Source organism: Toxotes jaculatrix, chromosome 5, assembly GCF_017976425.1.
Source record: "Toxotes jaculatrix isolate fToxJac2 chromosome 5, fToxJac2.pri, whole genome shotgun sequence".
NCBI classification, from domain to species: Eukaryota; Metazoa; Chordata; class Actinopteri; family Toxotidae; genus Toxotes; species Toxotes jaculatrix.
Window position 1 is genome coordinate 1,997,339 of NC_054398.1, and position 14,238 is coordinate 2,011,576.

General features: G+C 44.1%; 1 protein-coding gene across 1 annotated transcript; it reads right to left on the reverse strand.

The window, feature by feature from the left end:
- Window positions 1-1,701: 1,701 nt before the first annotated feature.
- Window positions 1,702-6,574, reverse strand: cdk10 (cyclin-dependent kinase 10). Its single transcript, XM_041038350.1, has 13 exons — window positions 6,388-6,574; window positions 6,025-6,097; window positions 5,858-5,929; window positions 5,514-5,616; window positions 5,247-5,328; window positions 4,781-4,848; window positions 3,844-3,896; window positions 3,413-3,482; window positions 3,063-3,122; window positions 2,811-2,934; window positions 2,578-2,717; window positions 2,315-2,367; window positions 1,702-2,230 (listed from the first exon to the last, which is right to left on the reverse strand). The coding sequence occupies exons 1-13, from the start codon at window positions 6,475-6,477 to the stop codon at window positions 2,136-2,138; spliced, it is 1,083 nt and encodes a 360-aa protein (XP_040894284.1). The 5' UTR covers window positions 6,478-6,574; the 3' UTR covers window positions 1,702-2,135.
- Between the last annotated feature and the right edge of the window lie 7,664 nt (window positions 6,575-14,238).

A 14,238-nucleotide genomic window follows, 5' to 3' on the forward strand; every position in this document is an offset into this window, starting at 1 on the left:
GTTCCGTTACAAAGCAGCCACTACAGCGCGTTCGAAGAACTCCTCATCCAGCCCGCATTGACGCAAGGAAAGCTGCATTTGAATCTAAATGCATCAAGTTTGTCCCTTACTGAGCCGATTCTGTATCTGACTGAAGGACTGTACTTTTTGTTGCCATGGTGCACTTTGCTTTGGATCGCAGTGAAGGACAGAGACGTTTGAAGAAGAAACAAAAGAAGTTAGTTCTCCTGCCAGGCATGTGAGTGTGTGAATGCATCTAAGTGTTTTTATTCAACGCGTGTGTCTTAATGTATCTGTCTATATGTTGGGAGCTCTGTTATTTTGTTATCTGAAGAGTTAAATGAATTGGTGGTCGTCAGCTCCGTGTCCCTCTACAGCTCTCGGCGTCTCGATCAGGCCTGTACCTCTGTGCCGTCAGAGCGTGGCGTTCATGTTCGGTATCTGCAGTACAGAGAGACGTGCTCGACTGAGAGCCGAACATCCTGATTCCTCAATCCAGAAACTTGAAAAAGATTTGGGAAAAACTCAGAGCTGCAGTCGTTTAGTTGCTCCTGAGAAAACGGCCTCACTCCCGCGTCCATTTAGTCGCTGTTCTGGATCTTTAGATCATATCACAGGATCTTTATCGGCAGGATTCGCCCATTTGTCAAGGAATTGTAAATGATATTTATTTATTTTTCTCACGTATTGGTTCAGATTTAATTCTTTAATTCTTGGAAACAGGAAGTCCTTTTAGTAGCTTTGGATCATAGCACATGATCAAAATGCACAGAAAGTCTGAAAGAGCTCAGACAGGAAGATGAACGTCTGCGTTTGAAAGCTCTGGAACAGCTGCTAAAAGGTCTTAGCTCAGTTATATCCAATGACAAGGATGAACTCTGAACCAGTTGTTCTTTTTAAATAAGCTCAAAAGAATTCCTGCACTCCATTTCCCAGAATGCACCTGTCTGTTTGAATGTGAGCCGTACCTTCGATGCCGTGGGTTTGTGTTTCTGTCGCAGTGTTCAGCACAGACTGTTTAATTCTCTCATGTCTCTTTACACATCCTGATGGACGTTTGTTTTTGTTTTCGTTGTTCAGCAGTGTCACAGGACACTGTTCACACTACCTGTTGGATCACAGCTGACGTGGAGACAGTCTGTTTACACCTGAAGTGTTTCTGTTGTTGATGGAGCTCCAGTGAAGGTCTAAGGTCTAAGTTCCGGTCTAAGGCAGACATTACCATATTATTACGTTACTGTGTGTGTGTGTTCAGTGATGACTTTACTTCTCAAGCTTCAACAGTATTTGTCCTGTCGACCGACAGACAGAGAGACAGGCAGGCAGGCAGGCAGGCAGGCAGGCAGGCAGACTGTCTGGGCCTGCTGCCTGTCAGGAAGCAGGATCGTCTGCCAGTTTTAAATAATCTTTTAAATCAAACTGCTGCTGGATGTTTCCTCTGTACCGACTCCCCGACCTCTCACTGTCACATCAGGATTACAGGCTTGTGGCTGACTCAGTGCCGGCACTTGTTGTGGTAGCTCAGTGTCGCTGTGTGTTTGTGGAGGTACGTACTGGTTCAGTGGGAGGTCAGTTATTAACAGTCCTGTAAAGGGGACCTAATCTGCCACTGGCCATGTAACCATTACTACTAATTTAACCTGGATTAATAAAAACTGACATTTCAAATACAACACGGCTCAGCTGCTGTTTGATGATTTTCATATGTTTAATAGCTGCTGGTTTAAACATGTTACAGAGCCGAACACTACTGGATCTGTAGGCAGTAACAGCTGAGACAGGTGTAACAGTGTCCACACTGTCTCAGTGTGTTTGTAAAGGAAACCTCATTACGTTGAACTTAATGTGCAGACGGTGGCAGCAATAATCCAGAGGCTGACAGAACACACACTGTCTACACGGCGGAGTGTGCAGCCGCCGCGCTTTCAGATGGTCACATGATCACATGATGCCTCAGAGTCCTGTGCAACCAGTCTCACTGTGATCTGCGACACTCTGGATCTGAAACACAGTAAAATCCATTAACGTCCTTCAGACCAGATCCACGTCCCCGGTGCGTGAAGCGGAGACAGAAACCAGCGTCCACCCTCTGAGTGAGAATCTCTTCATCATCATCATCATCATCACCGTCCTGATCACACTCTGCTCCGTTTGGCGTGGCTCTCAGCCGGAGGAGCCGCCCGTTTATTGCGATGGTGGGGGAAGGTTGGCATCAGCTCTGGCTCACAGGCTGCACAGAGAAGAGCAGAGACACACAATCAACGACAGACACCAGAGACATCAGCCGATACACGTCCACAGTCTGTCCACTCACGGAGAGGCTTCTCTTTGAAGTAGGAGCTCTCCAAACAGTCTTTGGCCGTAGCTCTGGGTCAGGAGAACACAAGGATCAGTTAGTGAAGGCTTGTAAGAAAATGTACGTGTGTGTGTGTGTGCGCGCGTGTGTGTGTGTGTGTGTGTGTGTGTGTGTGTGTGTGTGTGTATGTGTGTGTATGTGTGTGTGTGTGTGTGTGTGTGTGTGTGTATGTGTGTGTATGTGTGTGTATGTGTGTGTGTGTGTATGTGTGTGGGCTGTACCTGCGCTGTGGGTTGTACATGAAGAGCAGGTTGAGCAGTCTGTGTCCAGCATCAGACAGCCAGGTGAATTTATTCTTCAGGTTGTTGTACGGCTGCTTCCTCAGACTGTACTGACCAATGAGGGGCAGCTGAGAGAAACCCTGTGAGACACACACACACGCACACACACACCATCAGACATCACAGACAGTCTTAGCTGCTGCTGATGATGTTGATCAGAGCTGACGTCTCACCGGCCAGATGTTTTCGTTGGGTGTTCCCAGCAGCTGAACGATCAGGTCCACCTGCTGGATCTCAGAGGTTCCAGGCAGCAGAGGTTTGTGAGCCAGCAGCTCAGCCAGGATACAGCCTACAGCCCTGCAATGCAAACACCCATCATTCCCTGCTGGCTCTTTATGCAGCGTGGGAAGATTTTAAAGTATACACCTGTAAAATTTCTCAAGAGAGACACAGGATAATAACATCAAACATCATCAGAGACTTACCACATGTCCAGGGCTGTAGTTTGGGTCTTGGACCCTAGGAGGAGCTCTGGACTTCTGTACCTGCAGACAGACGACGGGAGGAAGGAGCACATGTCGTGACAGAGCCAGCCTGAAGTAATGGAGCTAATCGGAGAGGATTACTGAGAGGGATTAAAGGGAAGAGTTTCCACTGAGGCTGCACAAGCACAACATGAGTAAGTGTTATCTGCAGAGGACGCCTCACACACACACACACACACACACTCACACTCACACACACACACACACACACACACACACACACACACACACACAATTGGGCTAAAGGAGCATTTATTGCAAACTGGCTCAGAGGCCAAATAAACCCTCACCACAGCGTCACCACTCTGGGAGTCATGGGCTGCTGGGGAATACCATACATCCTGGCCAACCCAAAGTCAGCTGCGTACAGGAGGACGGAAGGGACAAAAGACACAAGCTATAAAGTGTATTTTTATCATTATTGGTGTTAGTGTATTAATCCTTTCTGTGACCTTTGACCTCTGACGACCAAACTCTCGAGTCCAAATGAAAGTTTGGGCCAAATTTGAAGAAATTCCCACAAATTGTTCCTGAGATGCTCAGTTCAGGAGAATGAGACAGAATTAATCCTATTAACAGTCGTTATCTGAGAGCCAGTGAGCGGTCATTGTCAAGGAGAGGTCAAAGGTCAGCGATTAATTTGTTTGGGCTACATGTCAGTGCAGGTGTAATGTGATTACAGTGAGAGCTGCAGAGCTGGTGACAGCAGCTGATGGCTCACCGATCTTAACGCAGCCTTTGTCAGTCATCAGCAGATTAGACACCTTCAGGTCCCTGACAACAGGACGGAAGAGGATGAGGACATGAAGACACAGAGTTTTCAACCCCCCAGAGTTTCCCCACACTGAGCTGTGCTGAGAGCTGGCTGTTGTTTCTGTGGAGCTGCTCCTCACAGCTGTGATAAAGTGTGACTGACATGTTCACGTTGCCTCCGGTGACATGAAGACACAAACATTTCCCTTCGTAGGAGCCATCAAGTAAGTTTCCTCCATATTCATGGTCATCATTGGTGGTGAGTGTGTCACAACAGGTGTTTACTCCATGGTTACAAATGATTGCATTCACCTGTGCATAGTTGAGTCATGGAGTTTTGTTTTCTTTGACACATGAAAGCAGCTGTAAGTGGACCTGGCGGCTGTGCAGTGTTGTGATATAGAAAAAAAAGGAGAGTAAACGGAGGTGTGGAAATGGACATGAATCTTTATATTCTGTTGTCACTCTCCTGCCTCATGAACCGTTCATCTGCTGTTCAAACTTCACTTTCCTTTTCCCAGCCGAGTTAAAAACAGACCCACATCTCTCTCTGAACTCTGAAATCCTCTCCTTAGCTCCTTTAATGACCTTTGCACCGCAGCATTAAATGTGGCTGTAGCTCTGAAACACAGATCAGTCCACTGAGTTAATCCAGTTCCCTGTCTCACCGACGCAGCACAGGACAAGGAAAGCACTGAAAGGCTGAATGTGTGAAACACTAATAAGATGAAGGCTGAACATCAGTTTATGATGTTTGATATATCAGATGTGAATTTGGTTTATCTATGTTGCTTAAACCCGACATCAGTCTTTAATAAAAGGTACAAAGTGAATTTAGTCAGATCCTCGAGTCCAAATGAACGTGAAAATAAAAAAAAAGACAGTTGTTCCTGTGTGAGACTGACCTGTGTATGATGAAGTTGTGGTGGAGATACTCCAAGCCTCTGAGCAACTGGAGGACGATACACTTCACCTGGAAAAGGCCAGAAGACAAGGAAATATTCTGTATTCTGTTGTACACACAGCACTGATTCACCATCTCTGTACCTCCTGGACACAGGTCATGTCCTCAGTGTGGACGCTGAATGTGAGACAGCTAGTTTTCCTCCTCAGGTTGTTTCATTTGAGAGATTTTTAGAAAATCTGAAAATGTTGTAACTTCATAAGAGGAAAGAACAACTCTGCATAAATCCCCACTAATCCTCTGATCCCCGCCATGATGGGACAGTTTGATGGGTCCCAAACCAGAGGTTGGGAACCACTGGTGAAGTTTTTGTGCATGGTTATGGGGGTACTGGTTTGTACTAGTGCAAGCAAATGAAGACTTTAGAATTCCGTTTAGTTAGATTTAAGAAGTTCACTCTGTTCTACCTGAGCCTCGGAGAACGGAGTCTGCATGTTCTCCAGCAGACTGGCCAGGTCCTGTTCACAGTAACTCATCACCAGGAACAGACTGAGCGGGAAAAACAAGACACACGACATTCAGTGTAAAGTCAACACACGTATATAATTACATATTTACTTTATATTAGACCTGAGCTGTCACAGTGCAGACTGTGAACAGCTCCACTGGGACCTGATAGATTAGCAGTGGTGGTGGTGGTGGTGTGTGTGTGTGTCTCTCTGTCCCTGTCCTACCTCTCCAGCTGGCTGCCTACAACCACTTCCTTCAGCTCCACTATGTTGGGATGTCTCAGCCTCAGCAGCAGGGTGATCTCTCTCAGGCTGCTGATGGGGATTCCTGCCAGACAGAAACCAGGGCGTCAGCAGGTCCAACAACTTCCACACATCATTGATTTCACACTTTGGACATCACTGGACTAAATGTGTTCATTTACTGCTTCTATTTTTTTTTTTTTTGCAGTGCTAAACAGGAAGGGTGAAGGATGACAAGGTGAACTGGTTGATACTGGACTATTAAAATGGATTGATGTTCCATGTAAACACACACATCTGGATCAGAGTTAAAGGAGTGGTCTCACCGTCCTTCTCTTTGTCCATGCGGACCTTCTTCAGTGCTACAATCTCATCTGACTTGGTGTCCCGGGCTCGGTCTGTGGTGAGTAAAAGGACCCAGTTTATTCACTGAGCAGTTAAGCTGATGTTTCCTGATCTGACCGGTCTATAATCTCTAATATGCAGGACTTACACACGATGCCATAAGTTCCTTCTCCAATGCGGTTCAGTTTCTCAAACTCTCGGACACTTCTGCAGCTTCCGAACTGAAAAAGAGCAAAAAAAACACCGTGGAAGAGACGAGCAGATGGCAAACCAGGCTGGTATCCAAGGCAACCGAGGTGGACGACATGGGCAGTGTGGTGCTGTAACATGCAGGTGTATGTGTTAGCGGAAGTTAAGTGAGTTTAAGATCAGGTGCAGAGGATGCCAAACTCCATTGAAAAAAGAAAATTTTTAATCACAACAAAAACATCCTCCAGATGTAATGTATGACTGTGGTGATACAGAGAGGAGGACAGATGTCTGCACCGTGTCTCTGAGCTGATTCTCTTACTCGATCACTCTGAGGCACCGTGAAGGTTTTACGGTTCTTGATGGACTTCAGCTTTATCGGCTCCGGTTCGTCCTCTCCTACGGTGTCCATGCTTTGAAACCAGGACGGGTTTTCACGCTGAGCAGACAGAAGGCGTCAGATCGACTAACAGCCGCTCACTGTGATGGGCGCCGCCATTGGGCTTCGTTCTGCCTCTTCTTCTTTGCGTTTTAGGCGGCTTGCATTACCAACATACCGCCACCTACCGTACCGGAGTATGTAGCACAGGCTCTAGTTTACAGTCTAATTAGGACATAGTTAAAACAAAAATAAAAATAAATAAATTATATACTATTAAACCTGTTCACTGAGCCTTTTGTTAGCCTTCCCTGAGTGTCCCACACCTTATCTCCGGTTGTCCCTTGTGTCCTTTCCAAATCCCATCCTCACCCGTCCTCTCTCCTCCTGTGCTGCAAATGTTCCCTTTCTTCATTTGACACAGTGCTTTATTATATTTGTTACATGTTCAGTATTTTTAATTTATACTGTGCGCACACTTATTATTTTTACAACTGAAACAGCGTCTGTTTTAATCCAGTGTGATCAAAGCTAATCAGGATTGAACCACCTCCTCTCCTCGGCTCCTTCCTTTAACACTCTGGCAGAAAAAGTGGGACGAGGACAACGAGAGCAGGACATACTGTGTCCAAAAGACACTTAGAGCACTGAGTTCAGATGTTTTCTTTTTGATTGATGCTTGAATTTCTCCTTTTCCAAAAATAATGTCCCTCATATACTTCATATTTAGTGATTTTTTTTTTTTTCACTCATCCCAACCCTTTAATCCCATAAGGACAGCTGCAACTTCAGCCTCAGGAAATGAGGGAACTTATTGGAGCAGGGGAGTAAAAACTACTTAGCATCATGTTCTTCTGATTTATTTTTTCTCTTCCATCCCAAACCATCTCCCTCATGTCTGTTCCTCTCCTAGCATTCATCGAGGACACTTTTCATCCCCACGTCCTCTAAGACAAATCCAGTAAGCTAATGAAAGTTTGTCCCCTCTGAGCTCTGCTGGGATTTGTCCTGGTTCTACCAGCACAGCTTTACTTGGAGCTGACCTCACTGCACCAAAGCAAAAGTATCAAAGCTTTGTTTTGTATTTGATCAGATTTATTTTGGTGAGATTCGGCTGCAAAACACACAGAATCAATAACTGATCTCATATATATATCTACCAAAGACTATCTGTATCCAGGTGTAGCTCTCAGTAGATTCATTTCTATTTTACATTTAGTTTTCTGTTAAGTCTCCCAAAGCCTTAGTTTGCATTTCTTTCGTGCTCTTGTCTCCAACATGGAGCTACTGTTTCCTTTTGTTAGCATTTTTTCGACCATTGACTTCTCAGGAAGCTCAGCTTTGAACTCATTACCAACATCACTCTGTTTAACTGCCTCATTTCTCTGCTCAGCATTTTGGCACTTCACCTACAAACTACCATCTTTCATCACCAGTGCTTTCCTCAGTCCATCTGATGAGACAATCTAACTTCAGGATACTGCTTTAAATTTAATGATGAGCTTCATTAATTTTTCATTATTAATTTTTCTGTCGTCTCAGTCACGTCTTCCCTCACCGTCGTTCACCTGTTCTTTCCTCCTTTACTCACAGGTCTTGTCCACCCAATATCCACATCATCATTCTCAGAAAATCCCCCACCACCACCACTGGCCACTCTGATCCAGTCACAGTCCAGATCAGGCCAAAAAAAAAAAAAAACAGTTCAGTCGTATCTGCCAAACATCCACTTCCTCTCGAGAGCCTGCGTCACCAAAGGGGTCGATCCACTTCAGGGGTCCTGCAGCTGGATGGTATGTGTGACGTCCATTTTGTGTCCTTCAGTCCATAAAACTGTAGACTGTGGAATGAAAAATATTGATGATCAGACAGTATTGAATCACAGATACAGTCACATTATTCCCCTGTCTCTATCTGTCTGTGTCTGTCTGTTTCTGACACAACTACTCCCGCCCACTCTAAACCAGTGAGAAGAGGCGTGATAACCCTGATGACATCATAAGGGTTATCTTCTTCCACCACTGTTTACAGAGGTGTAAGATCTGATCTTACCCAGCTCTGATTCTTAGCTGGGTTTGTAGCACAAGTCACTGTCTGGTCACCAGTTTCTTCCCCACTACAAAGGGTGAGGAAGAAGGCCTCCGCTCTTTGATGGCCTCAGCTAACGTCATGGTGGACGGCGAGGCGTGGAGGTCTTCTCGTGACGGAGCTGTGATGAGGATGGCAGGTGGACGTGGAGAGGAGTCAGCTGAATAGGATTCAGCGTAGGAGTGTGCTGAGGGGGGGCTCTCTGTAACTGAGAGGGACAGAAGGACTCTGAAGAATCAGAAACTCACACCAAATGTTAGTCAGATATACAAACCACGTTCTGTAGCTTTGTGCAGTAAAGAACCCACTGAGACCACGTGGTTGTTTTTGGGAGGTGTTTTTTTTACCTACACCCCAGCGTGTGCTCAGGTGTGTGGTCATGGTGTCTTTGTTTGGAGCGACAGACCTCTTAAATTGGATTGAACTCATTTCATAAGAGCGTTAGGGCTGCTCCATGGACGGATAATAATTATGACATAACACTGATCAGCAACAATTACATATATACATATTACTTATTCTTGGCGCTTTTTAGCTGAAGCTGAAAGATGTCAGTCACCTTCACGCTGCTGAACACTGTCTGGGTAGAAGAGTGAGCGGAGGTGTAGGAGGGCTTAGAGTGCTGCTCGCTGTGTAGCTGCTTCGCTGGCATGGTTTTAACACTGATCAGCATTAATGCCACAATAACAAAGACAAGTGATTATCAAGTTCTTATGTGCAGCTTCATCTCAGAGGACACAGTGTGTCTAACATCTATACTGAGAACACGTGTCAAATTACCTCTGAACTTGAAATCAGGATTGTGTTTCCACATTAGAGTTATTCAAATGCTCATAAACCTGGACTGGACTGTGATGGCTCGTGTCTCATCAGTTAAAGCATGTGTGCATCAGGGTAACACTAACACAGACCCGTCTACAGTCTGATCCATCATCTCTGCACTTCAGGACAAACATAAACAGAATATCATGAAGGATCCAGGTAAAATTCCTGATCTGTTCCTGAAGCAGAAATGATTCAGTCCAATCTGCAGCAGTCACAAACGTACCGATCAGCTGATAGAGCTGTACATTTCACTTTGTGTCTGGCAACACGGTTTTCTTCTGAGATCGTTTGAGGTCCCGTGAGGTTCAGCCCTACCTTCCTTCTGGCTTGCTGCAGACCCCATTAGTCCTCGGTCAGCTGTACACGTATCTGTACACGTCCACATACATGGTGCACACGTCGTTTATCAGTCTGTGCTACAACACATTTACAGTTTACATGTTAAAGCCTGTGATGTGTCTGAGGCTACTGCTCTGGTCAACCTTCCTCCCCCCGTTTCCTCTTCCTCCTTGTCTCCGTCACGTCGCTGTGTCTGGGTGACAGACACTAATCCTCACAGCGCCTGTAAGAGACGCTGGATTTAAAGGGATAATGAGTATCAACTGAAAAAATAAGGAAAAAACTGTACATGTCTATATATTGTTACCAGATGGCAGTGAAGGGGAAACCACGAGGTTGTCTCTGAACTGGAAAAACAAAAGTGTTAAATATGCCAGAGACACATTAAACAGATAATACTGACTGACAACCTGTCACTACTGAAATAATCCATTTCATTTTAGAGTCACTGTAAATCACTGTCTCCAGCTGGATGCTGTTAGTGAGGTGTTGTTAAATTCCTTATTTTTCTAACATTACAACTAAGAAGGAAGCTGAGGGTCAAACTTTAAGAGAACCTCTCAGATTCATCATCGACTGTCTATAATAAAAGACCAGTTTTTGGTAAAACACCAAATAAGAGCCACTGGTGAGATGGATTTGAATCAGGCCTTTCATGAAATACACTGCATTACATTAAGTCCAGACAAACCTCAAACACTCATGAACGATAACATACAATTTTTGCTTTTTTATTCCATCCTGCACTTTCCTCTTCTCTTTTCCATGCCACTGTGTGCGTTGGTGTGTGTGTGTTTACGAGGGTTCGTTCGCCCAGCGCCGCAGATACTCAAAATCATCCTCAACCTCGTCCTCCTCTGACGTGGCTTTGGGGAAGAAAAAAAAAAAAAGAAACAAAAACATGAGAAGCTTGTATGAGCTGGCTAATACTGCAGCCAGCTGCACCTCGTTTTGTAACGTGAAGCTGTCCACCGCCACATCTGAGTTAATAAACACACACAAAGCTGCTCTTTGGATGATTCCTACCAGGATGAGAAAGTGATGCAGTGGACAACATACAGGGACAAGGGACTCTCTCCTCCACTGTGTCCTTCTCAGAGAAGCTCTCATCCAGACTCTTCTCCAGCCTCTCCAGCTCTGCCAGCAGCTCATCCTGAGGTAAACACACACACACACACAGCTACTGGCATCATAGATCTTACAAAGATTCACCAGAAATACCTCAGGTCTGTTTGTGAGGAGTAAACATGTTGGCATACAGTGTGTCATGATTTAGTAAATGACACTGATCAGAATCACACACATATAAAAATATAACAAAATCCTATTCAGGGTAAATAAAGTTTCTGTATGAAATCATACAAGTCCAATTAAAATTTAATAAAACCTCTTAAATGCATCAGTTTCAATGCACCTCATCAAATTCCACTCCAGTGCTCACAGATGTGTAGAGGGTGTCTGACAGATCTGGACTCAGGTCCTGCTCCTCTGTAATGTCTTTGATCAGGTCGTTCACCTTGTTGAGCATCTGTCTGAAAGCAGAGATAACCAGAGGTTTTCTTTAAAACTATGTTATTATACTGGATACACACACACTCTGCTGTGAGATGGATCCAAACACAGCCTCATGTAAACAGATGACATCCACATACATTCACTCTGCATCAAAATGCAACAACACGACCTGGATCCAAAATATTATTTGTAATTTCTGATGTTTTCTTTGAGTTTTTGTTCTTTCAGATTTTCCTACATCATTAATTGAACCCTCCTGTGTTGATATCTTTCCCCTTACATGTGTTCATGGGTGAACCTCATGGCCGTAACAGCACAGTCAATGTACTTCAGATGTTTGTCGTACCACTTCTTTCTTCTCAGCGCCTGCAGAGCTCCTGGGAGGAGAGCATGGGGAGATGTTGGGTTGTTAAAGGTTAACAATAGACACTTTGCCACATTACTTATACTATCCTATCTTTGCCTTTAAAACTGTATCACCCAGTGCATTTCATCACTTTGAACAAGTGTCTTGATTTCAAAGGCTCAAAAGTTAAATTTCTTAACAGTGACAGTGACACAACTGGACTCCATTATATAACTATTACACAACTCCAAACAACAATACAAAAACAGGCTAAGATTAAAATTATTTACTTTAACAAAGGTCTGGTTATACTACCATGATCCATATACAGTCGTCCTCAAAATTATTCATACCCTTGCTAATTCTTGTGATTTTTGCATTTAGTGATGAAATTAATGCTTGTTTTCAAATTTGTGTATCAGGTATATGTGACCAACAACTGAAAGAATGACAACAATACAAAATGCAAAAAAATATGTATGTCTGGGGTGTTTTATTATTGGAGTCCCAAAAAATGCCATGTTCAAAATTATTCATACCCCTGACAATATTTCAACAAAAATGTGGCAAATGTGGTAATTTTTGTCCAGTAGTTACTGCAAGATGTCACCATGGAATAAAACCTTTTATTTAAGATGGTGGGCTAAATGTTAAAGCAAAAAAAGACATCTTTCCAGAAGAGTATAAATAGGGGAAAAGTGTTCAGGTCATTCTCAATTTCTGGTCATCATGGTCAAGAAGAAAGAGCTCAGCGAGGACCTACGTCAGCGCCTTGTTCGTACCCACAGTGAAGGAAAGGGTTACAAGGCCATTTCCAAGCAGTATGATGTCCCTGTTTCAACTGTCCAGAGCATCATCAAGAAGCACAAGAAGTTCAACACTGTTAAAAACCTCAGTGGGCGTGGCCGGAAGCGCAAAGTGTCCCCCAAACTTGCGAGAAAAATCTGCCGAGAGGTCAACACAAACCCACAGACCACAACCAAGGCCCTAATTGAAATGCTTGACCAGACAGGGACAAAGGTGTCACGGTCCACCATTGAGCGAGTCTTGCACAGAGGAGGTCTCCATGGACATAAACCTCGGAAGACGCCGCTACTTGGGAAGAAACATCTGTTAGCTCGCCTGGCCTTTTGTAGACGGCATCTGAAACAAGATCCCAGCTTTTGGTCAACCATCCTGTGGTCTGATGAGACAAAGTTGGAGTTATTTGGCCATATGGATGCTCAATATGTTTGGAGGAAGAAAGGAGAAGCCTATAGGCCAAAGAACACTGTGCCCACTGTCAAGTACGGTGGTGGGAGCATAATGCTATGGGGATGTTTCTCCTCCAGTGGCACAGGGAATCTTGTCAAGGTCCAAGGTATCATGAAAAAGGAGGATTACATCAGGATACTTGATGACAATGTGAAGGAATCTGCTATGAAACTCCAGCTTGGCCACAACTGGATGTACCAGAACGACAATGATCCTAAACACACTGCCAAGATAGTGAAGAAATGGTTCAAGGACAATGATGTCAATGTCCTGGAATGGCCAAGTCAGAGTCCTGACCTCAACCCCATTGAGAACTTGTGGCACTACTTGAAGACCAGAGTGATGGCGAGGAAACCAACCAACCTGACCCAGCTTGAAGCTTTCGCCAAGGAAGAGTGGGCCAACATCCCACAGGAGACATGCAGGAAGCTTGTGGACACATACAGGAATCGTCTGGAAGCAGTCATAAAGAATAAAGGCTATGCCATTGACTATTGAATGAAGACCATGGACTAGGGTATGAATAATTTTGAACATGGCATTTTTTGGGACTCCAATGATAAAATACCCCAGAAATAAATATTTTTTTGAATTTTGTATTGTTGTCATTCTTTCAGTTGTTGGTCACATATACCTGATACACAAATTTGAAAACATGCATTAATTTCATCACTAAATGCAAAAATCACAAGAATTAGCAAGGGTATGAATAATTTTGAGGACGACTGTATATACTATATGATGATATAGCAAAAAGAGGAGCTCTGATATATATATTTTTTAATCCCGTTAGTTTTGTCATAATTATTTTTATTATTTTGTTTTACTTTTTATCCATATATATTATTAAATTCACCTCTTTTAATGCAGGCTGCTCTGACTGGCTAATTTACTGCTGATAAGTTTAAGCTAACGGCTAACGGCTAACGGCCTGGGCTAAAGGTTAGCTTAGCCAGGTAGTCACCTAACACTACCTCACTTAACTCCTTGTGTGGTTTCATGTTTATTAAAGAATGAATGCCACAGTAAATCAACTTTCCTCTCTAGTGTCTGACCTCTTCTGTTTTTTCTGCTGTTCTTCTTGGCAAACTGAATTTCCTGCTCAATCTTTTTCTTCAGAAATTCTTTCTTTTTCATCAGTAACTCCTCTCTCCCGGGGAGTTGCTCAGCCTCCTCCTCCTCTTGCTGACAGGGCTTCTTCCTCACCTTTTCTCTTCCACTGAATATCTTCACGAACAAAGACATCCGTGCCTTTGTGTGTGATTCTGGCTAAAACACAAAATCACAGCTGAACTGACAGAGGTCACGGCCGTGGTCTCACACTGAGGGACCGTAACCGTGCAGCACTTTCAAAAGAAAACTATGTTCGGCGCTTCATCGGGTAATACTCTGGAATTATCATTATTCAAACTGGACTCTGCAGTAAA